A 26,083-nucleotide genomic window follows, 5' to 3' on the forward strand; every position below is an offset into this window, starting at 1 on the left:
TGTCCTCGAAATACTGGTCCCCAAATGCAAAATCTGAGAAATAGGTACACAGGCAAGCTAGGTAACACCATTTTGGATCAGTAGGAGGTATAATTATGAAATAATGGGACTGATTTCCTGGGTGGCTTGTAACTACCCCTGAAGGCCTGTCCAAAAGAGGAGCTCCCAAAGTGAATGCCCCTGAGGAGCACCTGAGGTCACCCCTGCCCAAGCACCCCTCTGCTTTTCCACGCTTGCTCTCTTTGAGAGCCCTGTGCCAGCCACTCAATGTATGTTAGCTCATCTTCATTATAATCTTCTTCTTTTCCTCTAGTTTTCTTATTTTCTTTGCCCTCTTTCAATGTTTTTTTTTTTCCTCTGCCTTCTTACCAGTGGTATCAGTAGGATCTGCTTAGACTTTCTGGTAGTTCTTAGTTTCAAGAAGCAACTGATTCCCTCTCTAAAAGCTTGAAATTTTAAATGACAGATACAATTTCTGGAGTATCACCTTGGAATACCAGAGACAAGCTAGTTCTGGTGATGAAGTTACGGAGTGACCTAAGCATGTTCTTAGACAGCTAAGTTTCTGCCACATGGGGATATTGCTTGGCACTAGGTGATGTTTAAAGAATGCTTTTGAATCTGCAGTCAGCTATAAGTACTTGTCAGAACTTATGTTATTATCCTCTGTTGTTGGTTTCTTTTCTGACCTCAAAAAGGTCCTTGAGTTGTTTAAGCACTTATGAACAAACTGCTCTGGAGGCCCCTGCAGTCCCGTGTTGTAATTATCTGCTGCGTTTGTGGTAACTTATTCCATGTGCATTTTTTTCCCCTGGTAGTATTCTTTGATGGATCTACTCTCCAAAATGGTGGTTGGACAGCCCCACTTTGTGCGCTGCATCAAACCCAACGATGACCGAGAGGCTCTTAAGTTCTCCCGAGAGAGAGTACTGGCCCAGCTCCGCTCCACGGGGATCCTGGAGACGGTCAGCATCCGCCAGCAGGGCTATTCCCACCGCATCCTCTTTGAAGAGTTTGTGAAAAGGTGAGGCCTGCATCTTGGGAAATACATGATTAAATATAGCTCTGCCAAGGCTGTCCCTGTCCCCTAGACTTCTTCCTCCTGCCCACTTGCCTCCAAACAGGTATTGGCTAGTTCCCAGCTACCATTTACTTCCTTAAATGTCGCATTTTTATTGTGCTCCAACTAATTGCAGTGATCTAGAGGACAGATTAAGCTCCCTTCTGATCACATTTAAAAAATAAAAATGTCCATAGATATTTATATGTTACATATCCTTATGTTTTAAAAGCTCCAGATATTTAATTGGTGTGATGAAAGTCTCTCTCCATAAGTGAATCAAGATTCTGGCAGATGTAAATGCACCCAGGCACCCACTTCTGTCCTGGGATCTGGCATGATATAATATGATAGCTAACATTTACAAAGCACCTAAAATGTCCCAAATGTATACCCTCATTTGGTCCATAGAACAACCCTGTGAGCTAGGCTCTATTATTATCCCTATTCCACGGATGAGGAAGTTGAAGCACAGAAGGAAGTTAAGTGACTTCCCCAAAGCCCCATGCTAGTAATTGGTAGAGCCAAATTTGAACCCAGGCAGTCTGGCTTCAGCATCCACACTTTTAATCTCCTCAATCCACTGCATTCAATCAGTGTCTATTGAAATAAATTGCTGTGGAGCTTTCTAAACCCAGAAACTGCCTTTACCTAAGAAAGAAATGCTGCTCTTTTTTGAACAACTGCCACAGGCATGCCTCACATATGCATAAGATTATGGGTAGACTTTTCACAAAACTTTCTGCAAAGAAATAAGGAACAACAATAACAAAAAAAACACCTCTGACAAGCACTGCTGTCTGAGGGTATCCAGAGAGGAAAAGTAAAATCCAGTATAAAATCTGCTGTACCCCATCAGCCATCTCTAGTTTCTTTTTACCACCATTCTGAAATTTATGTCCAAGGTCGTTTCTCCAACTTTCTGTTAGAAAAGAATGGATCCTAAATGTAGCTTGCTTCATCAAGTCTTCCAAATGCCACCAAAATCCACGGAGAAGAAAGAGTAAAAAAAGTTCCTTGCAATAAGAGCTTTTAAATTAATAATGAAATGGCTTTTTAAAAAGAAGTGTCTTTGAACTTCTTTTTTCTTCTTAACTTTGGAGGTGGAGCAAGAAAAAAAAAAGATTATTTTAGCTCATGAATGTGACTAGTCAAGTATTTTTAGCCACTAAGTGTTGAATACATAAAAATATTTAAGAAAACAGGTCAAATGCTAAACAGATTGTCACCTCTTTGTTCGTAATCAGAAAGCCATTAGGCAAGTATGAGCAAGACTTTCAAAATGTCAGTAAGTCTGACGGTATCAAAGATTTCTGAGCCAGCAAGTTAATTGGTATTTTGATCCTTTTGAGCAACTTAACAACAAAATGGATGAGTTAGCAGTTTTGCCCCTTGATGTTATTCAACAAATAGATGCGCCTCTTATCTTTCTGTTCAGGAGTGCTGTTTTGTAAACTCTAGCAGGAAATACGCAGACAAAACAATCAAAGGCAGGGAACAGAGCCATTCAAGGTTTATCAGGTGGAGGTAAATAAAAGATAAAGACCTGTTTAATGTTACTCTTTACCTTTTTGAATTTTCTGGCATTCAGGACTGAAATCCTGAAGCACACACCTGAAAGGTAGTGTTTTGGGGATTAGGTTGTCAGGTTCCAGAATGGGGATGGACTTCCTCAAGTCACCCAAGTCACCCAAGTCTGCAGACTCTGCCAAACCTAAAATGGTTTTTTTGGCCCATCATCCTTGAATTTTCCAGCAAAATGACTCAGAATTACCTTTCCTATTTTCTATCTATTTCCTTTGAGGAGAGGGTTGTTTGCAACACCTCATCAATGGGGCCAGGTGGGTTGGAAGTATTTATCTGTTCTCAGCTAAGCATGGAAGAGGACACCTGGCTGTGCTGGGCAGGCAGCTGAAACTTCCTGCAAGTCATACTGTTGAGGGACATCATAGAAAATGACTATGAACACTCATTGTCTCCACGGTCGTTGGGCTCTGAAGCATGGTCCAGCAGGAGGTCTTCACTGGGCCAAACACGTATGACTGCCTGTGTCGTGTTGTGTTCTGGCAAGTGTCTAAAGGGTAGAGCAGCACATTCAGTTCAAAGTCTAATAGTGTTTTTATTAAACTATTGTAGTAAATAGTGCAATTTAGTGAGGAGATCTGACTTCTAGTCTCCTTTTCGACATAACATTTGGCAAGTACCCTAGCATTTCTGTAAAATATGTTTCCTTATCTGCATGACAAGAAAACAGAAATACACAGAGCCAACATCCTGAAGATTTTCAAGAGTTGCATGCAGATTCCTGGGCCTTACTTAGCCTCTAAGCCTTCCAACAAGGCCCATCTTTCCCAGTGAAGCTCACTGAAGGGAAAACTGTATCTCCCAGGACCTGATTCATAACAGTTGTTAAGTCAATGTCTGTTGAACAGAATGAAACCCTTCCCTCTTCTTTTTTTCTTTCTTTCTTTCTTTTTTTGTGAGGAAGATTGGCCCTGAGCTAACATCTGTTGCCAATCTCCTTCTTTTTGCTTGAGGAGGATTGTCACTGAGCTAACATCTGTGCCATATCTTCCTCTATTTTTTTGTTTGTGGGACACTGCCACAGCTTGGCTTGATGAGTGGTGCTAGGTCCACACCTGGGATCCAAACCTGCGAACCCCAGGCCACCAAAGCCAGGAGCACATGAACTTAACCACTACACTACTGGGCTGGCCCCCCCTCTATTTTTCCATCACTAACTTCCATTTCTTCCTATGGTGGCATGAGAGCCATGGTGCTCTGATACGTCTTTCATCTCATTCTCCCTTCTATTCCTCCACTACGTCTCCTCCAGAAATCTGTCACTTTTGACTTCTCCTCACTTTCTTCGAACAGTCCGTCACCAGGTCCTGCTAACTTTACCTGCTAAAGTTTCTCAACAAGTTCCTCTTGGGAATCTCCCATCCCTTCTTCCAAAGCTTTATTAATCTTCCATCCCTTCTCCCAACGCCTTTTATTAATAATAGTAATAATAAAAAGAGCAACAGCTTAATTGAGATAATTCATATATGATAAAAATCACCCTTTTAAAGCATATAATTCAATGGTTTTAGTATATTCATAAAGTTTTCCCACCATCACCACTATCTAATCTGAGAATCTTTTCATGTGCTTATTGATTATTTGTATGCCTCCTTTGGAGAAATGTTTTTCCAAGTCCTTTGCCCATTTAATTGTTGATTTTTATATATTCTGGATACTGTAGGGGAAGAAGAAACTTTCCTCTTCCCTTCTAGTTCTTCTGGCTGGTCCAAGAATTAAATTGACATGAGATAGAATAACAGGAGAAAATCAAACAAAGTTTAATAACATGTATACATGGGAGAAACCCAGGAAGACTGAGTTACTCACCAAAATGGCTGAAGCCCTCACCTTAGATACCATCCTTAGCTAAAGACAAAAGAAGATGTAGCAGGTAGTGGTTTGAGACTTCGAAGGGGAGGAAGGCAGTTCACATGGAGATGGGAAAGCTAATGTTTGGTAAACAAATTTTTGTCATGCTTTGCAGAGACAATGGGACATGGAGAGGACTTTGATCAAATGGGCCTTGCTAGGTTCCTCCTTGTCTACCACACCATATTATCCTATAGTTATCTATCATGATATTTCCTTTCTGGAACAGGACTTCTAAAATTCTTGTAGGCAGTTAGGGGAAAGGTCAAAGTTTCTTCCTAAGTCTTTTGTTCTGAAAAATAATCAGCCCAAAATAATCCTCAATTTGAAGAGACACATTTTGGAGTGGCAAATTCTGCTCACCTATTGTACTAATCCCTTATCAGATATATGATTTGCAAATATTTTCTCCCATTCTGTGAGTTGTCTTTTCAATTTCTTGATGGTGTCCGGAAACACGAAAGTTTTTAATTTTGATAAAGTCCAATTTTTCTGTTTTTTGTCTTTGGTCATGCTTTTGGTATTGTATCTAAGAAACCATTGCTTAATCCAGTGTCATGAAGACTATTCCTATGTTTTCTTCAAGAGTTTTTATAGTTTTAGCTCTTATATTTAGATCTCTGGTCTATTTTGAGTTAATTTTTATATATGGTGTGAGGTAGGGGTCTGTGTTAATTCTTTTGTACATAGATATCCAGCGTTCCCAGCACCATTTGTTGGAAAGGCTTTTCTTCCCCCTGTTTGTCTTGGCATCCTTGTTAAAAGCCAGTTAATCATAAATGTAAGGGTTTATTTCTGAATTCTCAATTCTATTCCATTGATCTATATGTACTCCAGGCCTTTTAAAGCTCTTTTGCCCACCCTTTTGACATGGCTTCCTCAGTGGACTTCCTGCCTATTCTGTTCTCCAAAGAGCCACCAAAATATGATTTAACTAAAATTTGTATCTAAGCATGTTGCTTCCTTTATTAAAATCCTTAATTGAAATGACCATCCAGAACTTCACCTGGTGAACTTTAGTCCCTCTGCTTGATACAGGGGAGTCTCCCTGCTCCGGCCCATGACTGCCTTTGTAGTCTCCTTTCTCTTATTTCCCCATGTCCCCTCTCAGCTCACTATCCAGCCAAAACTGAACCATTTAGAGTCCCATAAATATCCCATTCCATTCCATACTTCTCTGTCTTTACTCATGCTATGTTGCCTCAATCCCCCTTCTCCAAGCCCTCAGTCAGCTGACTTAACCAGGCTAACCTCTGCTCATTCCTTAGGACTTTGAACAGGCATTATCTTCTCTGTAACACCCTCCTTGACTTCCCCAGCTTTAGGAGCCCCTCCAGTGAGCTTCATTGGTAGAACTTACTACATTGTAGTGAAAACTTACTGCCTATCTTTTATCTTGACATGAACCACCTGGGAGGCAGGGATATTTTTCAGCCAACTTCATATCTGTACTGTACAGCACAGTGCCTGACACAAATTAGGTGTTTAATAAACATTTGTTGAATTGAATCAAACTCTTACTCCTTTTCCTTCATCACTATCTGACCGACTCTTTGGTCCTTGCTGTTTTAGAAGTGCATGACAGGTATATGGAGCTGGCTTTGTTAAGGTTAAGTTTAACTTGCATTGTAAGGTAAAACTTAGATTGTTAGAGGATAAGATTTCAGGTAAGTCATAAGTAGTTCTTTATCAAGAAAAGGTAAAAAACCATAAATAAGTTGATAAAAAGGCTCTAACCCAGCTTGCAAATGCTCTTATTAGAGCTTACTACATTAAAAAGCTGACATTGAAAAAAATTTGCCTTCCTTCTCTCTACAATAAACATTCATTTTTCCCCCCCAAGAGACAAGCTTAATAGGACAAGGGAGATTCTCTGCTCTGGCTCCTGGCTGTGTTTCCAGCGTCTTCTTTTTTGTCTTTCTACCTCTCAGCTCACACTCCAGAAAAAGGGGAATCACTTAGAGCTCCCTAACACAGCACAAAATGTGCCTTATTAAGACAATATCCTGTTAAAGGAGGCTGCTTACTTGGTGTGTTAGTCAGAAATATTTCAGTAACAAGTCTCTGAAACAACTCAAACAAGTTGAAGCAAAATTTAAAAGGGGTGGTATGTTGGCTTACGTAACTAAGAAGTTCAAAGATATGTCTGGATCTGGGGCATCAAGCAGTTTTATCAAGCCATTGTCTTTCTCCTTTTATCGGGTTAGTTTTCCCTCTTTTGAGTTTCTTGTCAATTAGGCAGTTCTTCCTCATGTGTTGACAAAGATGGTCCCTGGAAGCTCCTGTAGGCAGCCTACTATTGGCTTAGCAACATTAGCAGCAAGCAAGTTCCTGAGAGTTCCCACACAAGGAACTTTCTGGTTGTCCCAGCTTGGGTCACAGTGCTTGTGCTTAAACCAATAGCTGCCTTAGGGGAATGATTGGCAGGGTCTTTGATCAAGTTCCAGGGGATGGAGTAAGCCGCACTTGAACCGTGGTCTGAGGGGCTTTATTAAGGAAGGAGATGGGGAGAATGGATAGGCTAAAACGATAGGCATCCATTACCACTTGTCGTGACGGTTCCGTACCCTGTAATCAGTTGTAACAGTGCGGAAAGTTCCGCCCCAACCCAGGTAGCTATTTACCTAGAGGAGGTCATTAATTTAGAACTTTGTAAGAAGAATAAAAGTTTTCTTGACAATAGCAATGTTAACTTTGGAAAAAGAACTATCTACAGTTTACTATAGAGTTAACCTAGGCATAGTTGGCTTTTTGTTTTTTGAACCACAGCTGTATCATATAGTAGGTTTCTGAAAAGAGTTTCCAGCTCTACTTCACTAAGGGATTAGAGAAAACTCAGTCTATTCTGGCCCAGTTTGAATTCACCTTCTTGCATTTGACACTTTTCTCTGATCTTCATCAGTATGGGTCATGATGTTCTTGTCCCACATAGGACTGTGCTGGATGTCACTTTCCTTTGTCAGAATCTCTCTCCCATCCTCTATTTTTAATTTAGGCATAGTCTTTAGCAATTACTCTTTCATACTGTAAAATTCTCACCATAATTTATTATTCCCTCGACAAAGGTGTCTTTCCATTTTTATGGGTCTACAGTTTTTCCTTCTTCCTGTACAATCTCTGTATTTGGTCATTGGCCAGCTGCCTTTGGGTTCTGAGTCAACTTGGTGCTTTGTGCTTCTTCAGGGCAATAAAAGAAAGCCTCTGAAGGTTTTGGTGAACCCGCAGAATTATGGACTCCATGGCGTTCCCGTGACAGCTGCAGCAGCTCAAACATAGCATTGTATGGCCACTTACTCAAATGTTGTCAAGAGAAAATGTGTAATGAGAACCTACTGATATGGCAAGCTCTATACAAGGTGCTGAGAACACAGAGATGGAGAAAGCACATTCTTGCCTTCAGCATCATTGGATTAGTAGAAAATACGTATTCGAGGCATGACAAAGGAACATATGACACAGAAAATCCTAAACATTTATTCTCTCCTTTTGTCTACTCCTTGCAATACTTGTCAGAATGTTCGTGGTTGTCTCTCAGCTGAATTTTTGTCTAGCCTCTGAAAGTATCCGCCCAACTCCAGCCTGTTTGCTCCATGTGATTCCTTGCTCTGCTACCAGAGTTATGGCTCTAAAAATATAAAGATGATCATGTCACTTTCATGAATAAAAATCTGTGCCTGCTCCTCATTGCCTAGGGGATAGAATCCAAAGCCTTTAGCTCAGCAGGCAAGACTTTCTGTAATTGGCACCAACTGACTATTCTCATGTTTTCCCCATCATTCTCCCTCATACACCTGGACTGCTGTCAGCCTGACCTTGGACCCTCCAGGCTCAGGCACAGTGGTTGGTCTTTGTGCCTCCTCTTTTCTCTAGCGGAAAGTCTTTACCTGGTGGTCTCCTTCCCACCTTTCTATCTCCAGCCCAGCACCTTCCCTCTGAAGGCTGCCTGGACTCCCTCAAGCTGGTAGTTGCTCCATCCTCTGTGTTCCCACAACTAGATTTTGATATCTCTGTATTAGAGTGTATAGTTTTATTTTTATCCTAACATGTCTGTCTACCCAACCATACTGTGAATTTCTAAGGGGATGGAGTGGACCTTACTCATTTTTGTATCCCTAGCATCTCACATAGTATGGTGTCTGACCTATGGTGTGTGTTTAATGTTTCCCAAATGAGGGAATATATCAGTCAGGAATGTGTTTGACTGTGAATAGCAAACAAATAAGCATTTTTAGTGGCTTAAACCAGGGTTTCTTAATCCCAGCCCTGCTGACATTTTGATCCAGATAATTCTTTACTGTGGAAGGCTATCCCTGTGCATTGTAAGATGTATAGCAGCATCCCTGGCTTCTACCTATTAAGATACTGGTAGCCCCTCTTCCCCAAGTTGTGACAATAAAACATGTCTCCAGATACTGCCAAATTCCCCTAGGGGGCAAAATCACCCCAATTGAGAATCATTGGCAAATACATTTATTTATTTCTCAGAAAAAAATGGAGAAGTAAGCTATTTTCAATATTGGTTTAGCTGTTCGATGATATCATCAGGATCCTAAATACTTTCTGACCTCTTTTCATTCCTTTTTACCATCTTCTGTGTGTGGACTGGCTTATAGTCTTGTTGGGGAGAAAGAAGTTTCTCTATGCTTCTAGGTTCTTCTGGCTGATGTAAGAAATAAATTGACATGAGACAGAATAAAAGGAGAAAATAAAATTTAATTTTGTGTATATGAGAACCACGCATACATGAGAGGTTCAAAGACAGAAAGGTAAAATGAGGTACATCTGCTATTTTGAATCAAGGAATGGGATAGAGGCCTGAGACTTCAGAAGAAAGGAGAGTAATTTACAGGACAATAAGAAGAACAGATATTTAGTAATTAGAGTTTTGCCCTCCTGTATAGATAGGTCATGAAAAGTTATTTTTGGTACTAACTTATTATGGGCAAAGCCCCTGCTTTAATTCTTTAAGAGAGAGGTCTGAGTTTCTCTTGAGCTCACAGGGTCTCAGTTGCTTTCAGCCCAAAACAATCCACATGCCAAAGTGGCACATCTTGGGGAGGCCTGTTCTGAACCCCTCAGTGCCACCTTTGAAACTTCCTGAGAAGTTTTCACATTCTAAAAGTTGGGTTGGTAGATTGCTCCATCTCGTTGAACTAGTCTCTTACTTCTGAGAACAGGTCAGTTCAGTTAAACACTTGTATCTCATTTCAGGAGGTGGTGATAAAGGTGGGTTCCAAAAGCTAGGCCTGTTGTGCAAGCAATCAGGTATTTAATAAGAGGCATTTCTATGAAAACAAAAGAAAAAACAATGGTTAATGAGTGGAGTAGACTATAATCCCAGTTTCTGAGTTCTGAAGGCAGCCAGTCAAGGAAATTTCTGGATGTCCAGCTCAAAGCATTTTTAGATGGAATGAGGACAGGCAGTGGCAATCTGACAGATTTTCCTAGTTTACAGTTTGAACGTCTCTGTTGATCTTTCTGAGTAGCCTATACAGCAACAGGTAAAAGGATTGTCCATACACAAGCCATTGTAGTATTTGCATGATGTCAGAAAAAAAGAGAAGTTTTAGTACTTAATGATTCCAAGTCAGAATTGTCGGAAAAAACTAGAAACATTAGTTTGAGTAGTTATAGCCAGATATTGGAGGAAACTAGAAGATTTCAGGATGCAGTCCAGTTTACAGGTGGAAAACAAAACCTTGAAAGACAATGAACAGCACTAGAATCTAATATCCACAAAGGTGTATTATTGGAACATAATTTTTCTCTCTAAAAATGACCCCATTTTTACCAAAGCTAGCCAAATTAAGACTGGTTTGTTTGAAAAATAAGTCTAGTTTCAATAAACTTAGTCTAGTCATTTACGTGAGTACAGTAAGAATAGTGATTGATCATATAGGCTTATTAAATCTACTTTCCTGGAACTTTTCATAAGGAATCTCATTTTGAACTTTTGGAAGGCCTTTGGAGGCCAGGAAACCAAGCCAAGGACTTGCTATCAGATGTGCCTACAATACCTATAGATTTGGGTGAATTCCTCTCTTCTCAAGGTTCCCAAAATATCCTGAGGTTCCTGTACCTGCTAGGAAGTGACCTTCCTTACTCACCTGGTAAGGCTGCTGGGACCTTTGTAAGCAAGCTGCCAGGCCAATTTTTCTAAGAAGCTTTTTGGCTCTGTAAAGTCAATCTAAGTTCCTTAAAGCTATCTGGTTATATGAGTTTATGCACTCTCTAAAATATGGCATTCCTGTCAAAGCCTTGGTAATATAACCAATGTTTCCAATTGTACCCTGTTACAAGGAGAATAGATTCTCATTGAACTTATGCAAATAACTATATTGCCAGGAAAATAAGAATACTTACTAAGATTTTCTGAGTTCTGGAGGGATCAGATAGGGAGAAAAAGATAAATGTTCTAATTCTGCTTACAAAGGTATAATTTATCAAGTTGCTGTAGTCATAGTTAGTATAAGAGGAAAAGGTTCCTTATATCTGGAAAACAAAGATTAAAAAACCAGTAATATTTCAGACAAAAGTGATAAAAATTATAGTCATATTCATCAGTTCATCCAGCCCTATGTAGTTAATTCTTTTTCTGCTCAAGTCCAGTTTTTCGTTTATTTCTGTTGACCTTGCTTGATGATTAAGAGTGATCAGGACAGTGATAATTTCTAGAAGTTTGCAAGGTTTTTGTTAAGTTTCATATGATTTGCCCAGTGAAGTGGGTGCCTTGGTCACTGGGGATATTGTGGAAGGTTTATCCCAAGTGGGAAATATATTTTTTTAAACAGCTTCTTTGCCACTATGAGAGCATCAGCCTTGCAACAGGGGAAGGCTTCAATCTATCCAGAAAAGATAGATGTAATAACAAGAACATATTGATAACCCGTGCTAAGGTGGCTGAATGAAGTCCAGCTGCAGGTGTTCCAGGGGCCAGAGGGAGGAGGTCTGAGGCCTGTGGGGACAAAAATAGTTTTTCCAGGGTATGGACCTGACAGGTCAGATGTTGCTGGTAGACTGCATTTTATAGAAATCTCCCCATTGATGTCTATTTATAATTTGAGTCATCTTAAATGTACTGTGGTAGGTAAAGAAATGCAACAACCAAAAAATGGGGTTTTCCAGGGAGCAGCCATCTTGGGTTTGCCATAGCCTCAATGGCTTGTTTAATTTACGGTCATTGCTTACTCATCTTAATTTCTCTAATTCAGGAGCAGACTGTTGCAATGTTACAAGGATATCAGGATGGCAAAATTCTGGCAATAAGGGGTCAATTTTGCAGAAGCAGAATGAACTTCATCTACACGTGTCACAATCTTTATAGATGCTGTTGTTGTTGTTGCCCTTGCATAAAAGTCAGCTGGGTCATTTTCCTGATACTCAGGTCAGTTCTTTTGTTATGAACCTCAATTTTGATTACAGACAAGATTTTATGCCAGGACATATCATATTTCCAGGAATTTCACGCAATTTCTGGAACACTTGTAACATATGCCTATACAGACACAACATAAAAAAGCTTAATGTTACTTCTTATTTGACACTGCTTCTCATGTAACTTAACATATCAAATAAGCTTAATTAGTTTAATATCGCTCTTTTTATAAGGAGAGAGAACAAATCTTTTGAGATGTTTCAGGGATCCTCTGAAAACTCCCAAAGTTAGCTAGAGGTCAAAAGACTTCTTTTAGAATTTGATTTTTGGAAGTTTGTTAAAAATATCAAAAGATTTAAAACACTTATGAAACAATGCTTAATTGTCCACTTAACCAAAGTGACAGTAAAATATTTCAAAGGCAACTACAGAAAGTTATGACATATTACTTAAAAGATAAGAAACTTTTATAATCTGTTATTGAAAGCAGATCAAAATAGTCCAAGAAAACTTTGTCCTCTTAACAGAGAGAGAAAACCAAATTCTAGTTTTGTGCCAACTTTCTTTTGAAACTAAAATTCATTCACTCAATTAAATTCTTTCTAATCTTAGCCAGTCCTGACCATGCATAAAACTCTTTTCTCAGGGTTCCTTTTCTGCAAACCTTCTATAATTTCCTTTTCCCTCAACAAAAAATGAATTTCTGCTCCTCATACTTCCTTTTTACTGAAAACGCACATCTTTTTTGCATATGGGGATGTTTCCCCTATTATTTCGAATAGTTTTAATTACATATATTAGTTAGAATTCTTAACCCTTAGAAACCTTAATTTCTAGAGGCGTGTGACCCTTTTTAATAATACAGTCTTTCAGTGTGGCACCAGACATGCTACTTATGGACCCAAACATCTTTAGTTTCTCTGTAATAAGACAGAAGTAGATAAGCCAATTTTATTAACGAATGCTCCATGTTTTATCTCATTTGGAAATGACCCACAAATTTTCATTGTTTAACTTACTTTAGCAAAACTGTAAGCTTTCAAGTTACCAGAAAGATTTTGAAGTTATTTTTACCTACATATACCATAACACATAATTATTGTTAAAGATTCATCTAAAAACTTTTATCTTATTTACATCTATTTAAATCATTTGTTCTTTAAAAGGTTTTAGATTACTTATGAAAATTTTATCATACCAAGTTATTTTTCTTGTTGACAAATTTTGTAAGACATAACATGAACTTATTTGACTTTTAGGAACCCTAGGTAGAATAAGGTTTTAATTTTAATGCTGATAACTCTAAAGACATGCCTGTTTTATTTAAACCCATAACCTTAAACTTGTTTTATCTACCAAAGATTATCCCAGATCATGTGAATCTGAAAAACATTTAGGTTAGTTTCTGTTGTATTTCTGAGGTTTACAAATACTTAATTTATAAATTCTTGATTTTAAGCCAATTAAATAGAGCTCTTTTTACAACTTAGTTTTAGCATTACCATCTGAAGATAGAAAAATATCACACATTTTCAACATACATATACAGACACACACACAACATATAGACAGATACAAACAGAGACCTTATAGTTTAAGAAGACGCTTAAGACTTTGTATTTGTCCTTGCTAAGTAATCTTATGGAAGCTGTGGGCTGGATTTTGGGCAAGGGTGCTTCTATAGCTGTTTGTATTTTAAAAGGTCTTTTTTTCCCTTTTTTTTTTTTTTCTTCAGTCTTAAGAATTTGAGATGGTCTAGATAAGAGTTCCTGGAGAGGTTACAAACTTTTTGAGATAAATAGGGGAGGTTTTGGGATTGGTGAAAAGGAATGGGTGGAAATTGAACTGCCTCTAGAGCTGCCTTTCTAGTTTTGCAAAGATTTGTAAGATGTAATTTAAATGACAACATAGGGTCATCCACCCATCCAAATACATTATCCTCAATTTGCTTCTTTCCCTCTGAGTATATAGTTGTATTTTAACTTAGAGGAGAAGGCCTAAAAAAAATTCTTAGCAGGCTCTGAATATCAACTTCCAATTTCTGACCAACATTTGACCATAGAACTATTAAAAAATCCTTTAAATATCTTCACAGTTTCCAATTGGGACAAACAGCAGATATTTCTGGCAGTATTAAAAAATCCATTGACCTAAGAGGTGTTCTCAAAGATTATTACCTTCCCAACATCCAGAGTCACTCCCAAAGATAGCCAAAAGAAAGAACCAACAGCCTGCCTGTCCCAGGCAGGCAGAAAGCCAAGCCTTTAAGATGCAAAACAAAATAAGAAAGAAGGCAGTGTCTATCCCTGGAAGACAAAGGGTCAATAACCAATGGGTCTGGATTTGGAAAGGAAGGGACAATACGAAATTTCATTGTCCTCTCTTGACTGGGCATTACAGAATAATCATTGAGTGGAGGTAAAAGGGCTTTGTAATTCAGAAGATTGGCTGTTGTCCAGGGGACACAGATTCACTAGGAGTGGCTTCTAGGATATATCCACACAAGATATTGCACAGGAAAGCCTGACACTGGCGGAGCCTGATTATAGAGCAAAGCAAGCCCTACTGCCTGTCCCAGGTACTTCTGCTAAATTCATTTCCTGGCTTTCAGTATTTACGTGAGTAATCTTTATACTCTTAGAGATTAGGCTGGAGTGCTCTCTCTAAATCTTTTAGGAAAAGGGAAGCTAAAACAGGTAGATTGTGCTGGACTGTAAGAAGGGGGTTCTACATTGGATTTTTTTTTCAATTTATTCATTCATTCATTCATTCATTTTTGCTGAGGAAAGACTCACCCTGAGCTAACATCTGTCACCAATCTTCCTCTGTTTTTTGTTTGAGAAAGATTATTCCTGAGCTAACATCTATGCTGTTCTTCTTCTGTTTTATATGTGGGCCACTTTTATATGAGTCACTTAAGCCCAAGTAACTACTTCCACAAATATTTGCTGCTGCTAATCTAAATTTAGGGATGAGAAAAAAGACTCCTGTCACTCTCACTTCCAATAGACCCTCCAGCAGGCAGAGATCTGGGAGACTGATGGGGCAAGAACTCTTAGCTTCTGCTGGCACTTGTCAGGTGTCCCAGGATCTCTCAGCTACAGCAGCCTCAGAGGGAGCAGAGCCCAGCTGGAAAAGTTTATCCTGCTGACTATGCCACTGTTGGAGAGGAAGAAATTTTCCTCTACCCTTCTAGGTTCTTCTGGCTGGTCTAGGAATTAAATTGACATGAGACAAATTAACAGGAGAAAATCAAATTTAATTTTGTACATACTGGAGCCTCTTAATTTTCTTGTGTTAATCTATCTGATGCCAATTTAATTCTTAGACCAGCTAGAGGAACGTAGAAAGGTAGAGGAAAATTTCTTCCTCCCCAACAGTCTCATGGTCACAAGATGGTTGCTGCCTCTCCAAGCGTCATGTCTCCAATCAAGGCAGGAAGAAAGGGGCAGAATGATTAGCTATGCCAGCTACATTTGCCCCATTTTTATTAGGAAAGAAAACACTTTTCCAGAAGCCATTTTGCATACCTCTCATTGGCCTGAACTAAGTCAAATGATCATTCCTAGCTACAGAGAGGGGCTTAGAAAATGGGGAATAGGACTGGGGCTGGGCACATTGTCACCCAAAGAAAAACTGGTGTTCAGTTAGCCAGAAAGAAATGGGAACGGAAATGGGAGAGGTACTGAGCAATCATGCTAATCACAGAAAAGAAATCTAATCTTTATTAATTGAACAAGGAAGTGAATGACTAAGGGGCTGAGTAAGTTTGAATAAATACTTCCAGTTCCTCACAACCCACTCATTTATTACTCCTTGATAGCTAGCTGCTTCTTCAAGATTGTAGTTTAAGAATTAGCAAGTATAGAAGTGCCTGAGTTGAAGCAGGCAAGATACTGAGAACCCTTTAATTCCATTGCTGTGGAAAGGTATGTTTGTAGTTTTAAGCCTGCCACAAATTGTTTTAGCTCTTACAGAGTGAACTGAATATCATCAGTAATCACTGAATACTTCACCTATGAGGACAGGATCCCTGACAGTCCCTTACAGAGCCCCAAGATTAGTACTGGCTCATAGGACAGGAGTTGAGAGAAAAACCAGCATCACAGAAGAATCCAGACATCTCAAGAAAGGCTGAAATTCAAATTTTAATTTTCAAAGAATGAAGCTTCTACTTTTTTCTCTGGGTAGTCAGCAGTGAATAAGGAAACACCAATCCTCCAGGAGCTAGGATGGAGAGACCATGCCTTATCTCTCACAGGACATCCCTAGATTTCCTTTTTTTTCTTTTCACCTGTAACCACATAGGTAAGAACCTGACATGAAATAGATCTTAATGTGCCATTCAGATAAGCTAGGATATCTGCAGCAAAGTGAACAGAATCCTCAATTCCCTGCAAATTGATTTATACAGTAGTTAGGGGCATGTTTAAGAGATAGTACTTAAGGAGGATAATAGACAGCTTCAATGTTGAGTGTAAAATATATTGCATGCTTATGTGAACAGTCTCTGCATTTACCTCTAGAGGGAGCAGTTGAGGGGTGGCTTTCTCTGAGATGGACCTCTAACAACTGCTGTCCTTGTATATTGTCATTCCCACCCATTTTTCTTTGTTTAATCGAGAGAGTGAGTTGCTTGCCTTTCCCACTGTGTATGTGTGTTGATGCCTTTTATGTAGGTGGGACCTTGGATGAATTCTTTTTTTCTTAACTCTTGCATTACCACTGTTAGAACTTTGATTAGTGAAATAAACAAGAAATATTTTAAAAGTGCCTTTTATAATATCATTGAAAGACTCTAAGGGATGGCCTGGTCCAACTTTCCCATTTCAAAAATGAGGCACCTGAGGCCAGAGAGGTGAAATAGCTTTCCCAAAGTCCCATCTCTAGGACGTGGCAGTATCGGTCTCTGCATATTGCTCTAGACTGAAGAGAACGCCTATGACCACCTTCCTCCATTCTTGGGGGGCATGATGAGTTCAAATTGGTCTTGCCTGGGCTGAGGATCCTTTCCAGTTTGCCTATAACTATAGATGATTCAAAATCCCAAAACTCTTTCTTTTAAGGTCCTGCCTTTCTCATGGAGCCCACACTGCTGACAGCTATATTTCACCTATTCAAGTATCAGAAAAGTCATTTCTGTACTTGGTAGTTTTGCAAATTCAGCCTGAAATTTGTAGTGGTGATTCACAAAGTGGGTACAAGAGGTAACATCAATCACACTGTTCTTAAAGATACTGAGTAGTGGCAGCAATAATAAGTCTGGGCTGTCTTTCCTGATTTCCCTCATGTCTGCACTGTGGGCTGCCTTGTGAGCTAGTTCAGTTATAGGGAAGGACCCATGTAGAGGTAGAAACACAGGGAGCAATGGCCACACTATGGAAATAGTACAAGAGTAAATAACAAAGGAAAACAAGAGGAAATGTTATGAAGGTATAGACAGTATCAATGCAGTTGAGAAGACTGCCACTCTGGACCTTTGGATTGGCTGCCCAGCTTACTCTATGAAAATCAGTGGCTGAATTAAAACTCTGTGTCCCTGCCTGGAGATTCCTTTGAATAAATATCAGTGGGACTAACTTACATTAGATAATGATAACAATGAAGAAGCAAAAAGAAAAAAGAATGAAGAAAATAATTAACAAAAAGCAAAAAAGGTGGAAGAGGATGAGGAAGAGGAGAATGCAAGGAAACCTCCTGGCACAGAGGTGGCAAATGAGTGCCACTTCACTCTCCAGCCCCAGCTGCAGACCTGGCTCCTCAATCAAGGCACATTTCCTTCGGAGCCCAGATGTAGCTTTGGAATTCCCCCAACACGGTACTCTAAGAAACCACTGCCCAGTCCATCAGCTGATACACAGTTGACTTCTTAGCCATTCCTGTTCTAACATGTTCTATTCGCTTTACAGTAGATATCTGCCCACTGCTGAGCACCATGGTTTAAGGATGACTCAGAGGAAAAACTGCTAGTTACTTTTTCATTTACATTTGGGTTGGGGAAGAGAATAAATATATTTTTGTCAAAGAAAGAAGGGAAGAAGAGAGAGAGGGGCATTTATTGACCACCTGCTTATGGCTGGCTTCATGCTAGTGCTTTACATATATTATCTCACCTAACACTGGTGATAGCCCCCTAAACGGATGAAATTATTCCAGTTTTACAAAAGAGGAAACTAGCTCAAAGTCACACAGATAGTGTGTGGTAGAGTCAGGATATAAAATGAGAGTCTATCTGATTTCAAAGCCCATCCTCAAAATATGTAAATAAGATAGTTGAACACATCCAAATATTCATTGTGAAATCAATCTATAGAATTCAATCAGAAAACAATATATGAATAATTGTACTAGTTGTAAAATAGAATAATCAATTTAAAGTTTAACTTTCTATTGCAAATTAATTTATAAATAAACTCAGCCTCAATCTCTAAGTCCTAGTGTCTTTTTTTCTTTAGAAGGCCTCCCATTTAAGGCTTATGTGTAGGCAGCAGTAGCATCAGTAACATTTGTTAAGCACCTATTGTGTGTGCTGAGTGCTGTAGGAGTAATACTGAATTAGAAGGAATTTACAATCTCAGGACTTCCACAATCTAATAGCACAGATCAATGTGACTTCTTATCCCAAGGCCCAAATTTAGGAGTCTTCCTAAAAATATAATGGCTTTATTTTTATTTATTTTTTCTAGTAGCAGATGGTGGCCAGCTGTTCTGTCTTTACTGAAGGCCAAACATGAAGGGAAAAAATTAAAATAAGGGGCTTATGGTAAATATGGGAAAGAATTTAATAAACTAAATCTGGATTTTTATATGCACTAAAGGGAAATGGGCAATTGAGGGTAATTATCAAATTATCCAGGCCAAAATAGCTCAGTTCCCTCCATTATCTACATAAGAGAAAATTATTTATATGGATTGAATTGTTCGGATAATTGTCCTGTACTTTGAGTATCTGAGTAGACAATCTGGGTGGTCAATGATATAGATTCAGGGTCCCTCAAGAAATATTTTAAAATAGGAAAAGAGCTGATGCCCTTTGCCATGTGATTGGGACATTTCTATTTACATGTCACTGATATTAGTCAAATTAGTAGATACGTGATTTCTTGACCAGCATTTTGGCCCATTGTAATTAAATCATAACAATTTTTACTTAATGTTTGAAATTAATTTTTAATTGCAAAAATTATGTGTGAATAACTTTTCCTGTAAATTTTCAAAATATTACATATAAGATAAATCTTTCTTTCCATATCCCTAATTCCATTCCCCAGCATCGTGCCCCCCTCATGGCCCCTCTCTAGAGTAGCCACTGTTATTCTTTTGGTAATTTTATCCTTTCAGAATACACACACACACACACACACACACAGTGGGGGGAAAGAAAGAGATTGAGAGAGGGAAAAAACCCTGCATATTTAGCTTAACTTGATTCACACATTTTATACCATTTGGCAACTTGCTTTTCTACTTAACAGTATGTATTAGAGATAAATCCATGTAGTTCCATAGCTCTAACACATTGGTTTTAACTGCCTCATTGAAATCAGGGATGTTCATTCAGCCGTTCCTCTAGATATTCCTGATAGATATTGATGCTGCATCCAGTTGTTTGCCAGCAATGCTCCATAAACAATCCTAAATATTAAACATGAGAGAATTTCTTTAGAGTAGATTTTGAGCAATTGACCTTTCCAAGGGAAAATGATATGTTCCAGAAAAGTCATTTGGGCCTAACAAAGAGAAAAGATGACAGACATGGGAGCCAGTTTCTTTCTTCAGATAGACTGTGTCACTGTAGGCAAGTCACTTCACTTCCCTGGATTCTGTTTATCTAAGTTAGTGGTTCTTCAACTTTCTCACACATGAGAATCTCCTGGAGGGCTTGTTTAAAACACAGATTGCTGGGTCCCAGCCCCCAAATTTCTGAGTCAGTAGCGGGGTATGTGTGCAAGTTTCCAGGTCATGCTGATACAGCTGATGAGGAGACTACTCTGAGAGCCAGTGTTCTAGGTGTAGGTTGAGGAGAATATCCTGGGAAATAGATCAGAGTTGAAATTCTGAGAGCCCCAAACAGACTAGGGAAATTTTAAAAGTCTTCCAATTTGCCCAAATATAATGACAGTAACCCAAGATTTCTTACAGTAACAGTAGTGGCTGAATGATAGACATAAGTTTTAAAATCACAGAAGCAATTCTTCAGGCCAAGGGACAAGTCTCCATAGCATCTTTGTTGGAAGGAATCTTAAAGGGCCATCCAGTTCAACTACTGAGCTAAAACTAAAATTTCTTCAAAAACATTCTTGACCTTGTCAGTTTGCTTCCCATTGAACAGTTCCAGGGTCTAGGAATTTACTCTCTGGTTCCTGAGGTAGCCCATTTCATGTTCTTAGACATCTGATCACAACCATGTCCTTCCTAACCTTGACCAAAACCATCCTTCAGAAGCTTCTGTGCATCCACCTCAGTTCTACCCTCTGGGCTTTGAGAATAAATTGGCTCCCTTCACTTGATGGCAGTCAATTATCATGTTCCCCTGAGTCATTGGCTTTCAAACTTTACAGTGCTTCAAAATCACCATAGGAACTCATTAAAATATAGATTTCTGAGCCCCAACAGAGATTCTGATTCTGTGTCTGGAGTGTGGCCCAGGAATCCACATGTTTTATGAAATCTCCAGGTGGATGTGATGCAGGTGGTCTGCACATGACAGTTTAAGAGACAGCGTTCAGGACATGCTACCCCAAAATATGACAGCTTGGCATATTGAATATTTCAAGCTGAAAGAATTTGAGAAATGGCTTGTGCAGGAAGGGCTTTCTGACCTTCCCCTGAAGCAGGTCAAAAAAACCCCTTCGTGAGAGATGCCCTTGTAGGGGAGGAAGACATTTCCTTTTCCCAAATGTGGGTTCGTCTGGCCGGAGAACGAATTAAATTCACATGAGACAGAATAGCAAGAGAAAATTAAACAAAGCTTTATGAGGAACCATGGCCCGGGGCCTTTCTTCCCGAAGGAAGAAAGGGCACTGAAGAAGTGGGGTACACAGAGTGGTTATATACCCCCAAACAGGGTGTTTCACATGTGATTGAAATGTCCCTTTTACAATAGTCATGAGGCTGCTCTGTCAGCACAGCGCTTGATGGAGGCAGATAGGTCTGCTGATTCAGTGAACGACCTGGGGTGGCAGGTGTGTTGGCCCGGGGGGGGGGGGGGGGGGGGGGGGGGCTCACAGATGAGCGCTGCAATCGGTTCCCAGCCTAAAGAAAGATGCTTAATCTTTAAGGAGATGCCAACGTTGGGAGGGGGAGGGAAGTCAGTTACAGGAGGTTACCAGAGAAGCGCGATAAAATGCAGATTTAAGTCCTTGCCTTTGGTTTTGCTTAAGAGTTTCTAGAGAGAAGGTCATCTCCTTTCTTCTTCCTGGTACAGAGAGGGAGGCACATTTTACAGATAGAGATTTACCTTACAAATGTAAAGGTCTCCTAACAAAGGGCAAGTTCCATTCCTCAGAGCCTCCTTCCCTGTCCCAGTTTATCAAAAGCAATCAGCCTCAAATAATCCTGATGCCAAAGAGACATATCTTGGGGTGGCCATTTCCAGGTCCCTACACCCTCCTGTACCCAGAGGAAAGAAGCATCCTTATCTCCAAAAACAAAGGGACACAGAAAGGAATCCGAATGAACAGGCCTTGCTAAGTTCCCCCCAGTTTACTACACTTAGTTCATACCCCTTGTCCTAGCACTTCTTTCTACAAATCTCCACTCTTCATCAAACCTAGCATAAAAATACTCAGGTTTAATCATTTTTTTAGGTCTTCATTTCCCTACGAAGGCTCCTGTGTCACATAAAACCTATGTTGAATAAATGTGTATGCTTTTCTCCTGTAAATCTGTCTTTGTCGTTCTAATTTTTAGACCCAGCCAGGGACCCTAAGAGGTCAAGTAAAACTTTTTCCTCCCCCTCTTTCTTGGCTCAGTACCCTCAACATCTTCAGCAGTTCCACATATGACATGGCTTGAGTTGCCTCACTATCCTGGTTGCTAAAGGCTTCCTGCCAAAATATACTTATTAAGCCACTCCTCCCCCCCACCAATGAGTATATTTTGAGGCATATTTATTACTCTTGCTAGCACTTATCCTTATCCAAAATGGTGTCCTTTATGTACTTATTTAATGTTTGTCTCCCCCACTAAGCTATAAGCTTTATGAGCGCAGGGATACTGTCTGTCTTGCTCACTCATGTCATTCCAGCACTTCCATTAATACCTGGCACATCAATAGGTCCTACATAAACTTTTATTTAATGAACAAATGAGTAGAATGGGGATGAAAAGCCAATTTAATTTAGAAAGTGATGAATGGGAACAACATGGTTATACCCAAGCCCTAAAGCTATACAGAATGAAGGATCCATCCTAAAGGAAGATATTTGCTTAAGGTTTTTTTAAAAAAGGAAAACAAAAATGTTTATCTGTATAATTAAACTTTTAAAAGATCTCACTGTTGACTTAGGGCTGTGCAAATCTCCATTTAGCAGTACAAATGTTTTGCATGCCTTTGAGTGCAAAACTCAACCTGGAGGGGTGAATCAAAGCAGAGTGCATTCATTATAGGCTGGGATTTCTAAAGCATCTTTAAAAGATGCAGATCCTTCCCAAACAAGTAAAAATGCAGGAGCAGAATGACCAAAATGAGAGGTGCTGATTAAAAATGTCGAGGGTTACAAAAATGTAAGCAATCTCCAATGCTAATACAATTTTTATCTGAAATGGATGAATCTTAGCTCTCTCCTCTTTTCTCTCCTCTTTCAGGGGTATGGGTAATCATTAGGAAAAAATAGAGAAATTAAATTCATTGTATGTATTGTCTATTGTCAGAGGATATCATTGTTAGAGGACTTCATTGAAAACAAAAGGAAAAGTTCAGTCTCAGTAATTAAGGAAATGCTAATTAAAGCACAGTTAAATACCATTTTACGCCTATTTTGTCAATAATCAGTAAATCTGACAATTCCTTGGATTGGCAGGGAGAGAGAACAACAAGTCTCTCATGTTCTACTGGTGAGGGTATTAATCGGTGTGATCACTTTGGAAAACAGTTGGACGTTTTTTGTAAACTCCAACATGAACATATTGCACTAATAAATATTTCCACTTCAAAGGTTATAAGTAGAAAATTAGCAGTATTTCTGAGCCCACTAGACTCTTTGGATTGCTTGGTAGCATTGGGTCTACCTACGTGTGAGGACTTCCTGCCTCAACCAGCCCGTGTGTTTTTGCCTCTTTGTGTCAAACCCTACAGCCTGAATTTTTGTATTTCTTTCTTATTATTATTAACAGATAATTTCCAGAAGACGGTAAAATCATGATTCACATACAGATATAAAGATAAATCTGTTTAAAGGATTTATTTTATTCATATGATATGAGGGAACCAGGCAGATGTTATAATCTGTTCAAAGGAAAAGTCACTTCATATAGAAGTAAAAGAAGGTTGAGATGAATTAAAAATGGAGTGAAAACTGGTTTTTCCACAGAAAGGAGGAAGTCAATTAAAATCATCACCAGAATGTACAGAATTTATCTATCTATCAGTTACCTGCAATTTAGAAAGAGTTGCAAAATAGCTCAAAGAAGATGAACAGAGCTAGAATCTAATATCCCAGAAGGCTATGCTAAAGACAATGTACATAGTTTTCCATTGAAATAACAATGCCTTACTGATACACTAGTCCAAATAGAATATTCTATGGATCCCTCACACATGTGTCAAGGAGCGCCTGACAGCTGGTGTTCAGATATAGGAAACCAACACTTTTCCTAAGTCAAAAGCCCAATATTCCAGATCACTATAGACACAAGTTCCGATGAACTGGAAAGTACTGGAGGATCAAAGGTCCCTCTTAGAGGGTCAAAGATACTACCAGATGTATACAACAAGAGCTAAGAGTACATGCAGGTTAGATGAGTGTAAAGGAGCCTAAACTTCAAATCAGAAGACCTGGGTAAGCCTCGCGTCTTCCATCTATTCAGTTTGTGACCTTGAGCCAGTTGCTTGCTCTCTAGTTTTCTCCTCTACCAAGTAAGAATTTTTACCGATGACTCTAAGTTCCCTTCAGGATCTAAATGTTCATTAGAGGAGCCAGCCAATCCCTTGCACAGATGGCCCTGCAGCAATTCCTAGGCACAGAGAGTTTTGACATAGGACAAGGAAGATCTGTTTGTGAACATGAGGAGGAACAGCTGGATTTGGATGTCCTAGACCCCAAGTGTGCAGTATGGAAGTCCAACATCTTTGGGAAGCTTGGAAAGTTCAGTGACAAAGGGAGAAGTGATAGAGAGGAAAGGAAATCATGGAAAACAACCTTCTACCAACTCATGGTTTTTGCACAGGATGTGACTCTACATTTAGCAAAATTATAGGAAGTTTATCATCAAAGTTGGCTCTGTCTCTACTCAGTGTGTCTAAATGACAGCAAAAGGGAACTGGACCTATGTTAGGGTTCTTCTGAGAAACGGACCAATAGGATGTGTATGTGTGTGTGTGTGTGTGTGTGTGTGTATACATATATATACAGAGAGAGAGACAGACAGACAGATTTATTTTAAGGAATTGGATCATGTGATTGTGGGCACTGGCAAGTCAGAAATCTGCAGAGCAGGCTGGCAGGAGTTGATATAGTCTTGTACCCAAAGGCAGTCTGGAGATAGAATTTCTACCCCCTCAGGGGACCACAGTCTTTTCTCTTAAAGCTTTCAACTGATTGGATAAGACCCACTCACATTATGGAGGGTAATCTACTTTACTCAAATATTAACAATGTTTTTCTGAGCCATAAATATAACATCCTTCTCCATTTATTTAGATCTTTAATTTTTCTTAGCCGATGTTTTGTAGTTTTTAGTGTACAGGTTTTGCACATTTATCGTCAGATTTCACAATGTGCATTTCACATTTTAAATGTTATTATAATGATATTGTCTTTTCAATTTCACTTGTTCGTTGCTAGTATATAGAAGTACAATAATTTATGTATATCCTTCAACCTTGCTAAACTCACTAGTTCTGGTAGCTTTTTTGCAGATTCCATTGAATTTTCTACATAGAAAATTGTGTCATCTTCAAATCAAGACAATTCTACTTATTCTTTTCTTATATAGATGCCTTTATTTGTTTCTCTTGTCTTATTGCAGTGGCTAGAGCTTCTGGTACAATGTTGAATAGACATGGTGATAGTGGGTGTTCTTGACTTGTTCTTAGTCTTAGGGGGATAGCATTCAGTCTTTCACCGTTAAATATGATGTTAGCTGTAGGTTTTTCATAGATACTTTTTTTTATCAAGTTGAGGAAATTCGCTTGTAGTATGAGCCTATTGAAAAGTTTTCTTTTGTTTTTTAAATAGGATTGGATGTTGGATTTTATGCTTTTTCTCTTTTAGCTTGTTAACGTGGCATAAAGTTGTACATAAAATTCCCTTATTATCCTTTTAATATCTGTAACATCTATAGAATATCACCAATATCATACCTAATATTGATAATTTGTGTCTTATTTTCTTTTTTTTCCTAATCTGTGTGGCTAGTTTACCAATTTTATTAACCTTCTCAAAGAACCAGTTTTTAATTTCATTCATTGTTTGTCCATTTTCTGTTTGAATGATTTTTCACTCTGATCTTTATTATTTCCTTTCCTCTGCTTCCTTTGGGTTTAATTTGCTCTTTTTCTAATTTATGGTGGAGGCTGAGGTCATGCATTTAAGATCATTCTTCTTTTCCATTATAGGTGTTTAATGGTATAAATTTCTAAGTACTACTTTAGCAGTACCCCACAAATTTTGATAAGTTGTGTTTTCCTCTTCATTTGATCAAAAGTACTTTTTAACCTCTCTTTTGATTTCTTCTTTGACCTTCAGGTTATTTAAAAGTCTTTTCATAAACATTTCGGCATTTTCCAGATATCTTCTTCTTGTTGATTTCTAATTTAATTCCACTGTGATCAGAGAACATACTTGGTGTGACTTGAGTATTTTTAATTTATTGTCATGTTTTATGGCCCAGAATATGGTCTGTTGTGGTAAATGTTTTGTATGCAATTTAAAAGAATATGCCTTCTGTTATTGTTGGCAAGAGTGTTCTATAAATGTCCATTCAGTCAAGTTGATTGTTTAAGTGTTCTACATCTTTTTTATTTTTTTGTTAAAGATTGGCACCTGAGC

The 26,083-nt window shown here is 38.8% G+C and overlaps 1 protein-coding gene across 1 annotated transcript in view; it reads left to right on the forward strand.

Moving 5' to 3' along the window:
- MYO3B (myosin IIIB) overlaps positions 1-26,083 on the forward strand; it is a 397,478-nt gene that overhangs the window by 237,191 nt on the left and 134,204 nt on the right. The window contains exon 25 of the mRNA XM_046659858.1: positions 819-1,024. Coding sequence (XP_046515814.1) covers positions 819-1,024 — 206 coding nt within the window. The remainder of the gene's footprint in view (positions 1-818; positions 1,025-26,083) is intronic.

Source organism: Equus quagga, chromosome 4 (genome assembly GCF_021613505.1).
Source record: "Equus quagga isolate Etosha38 chromosome 4, UCLA_HA_Equagga_1.0, whole genome shotgun sequence".
Lineage (NCBI taxonomy): Eukaryota > Metazoa > Chordata > Mammalia > Perissodactyla > Equidae > Equus > Equus quagga.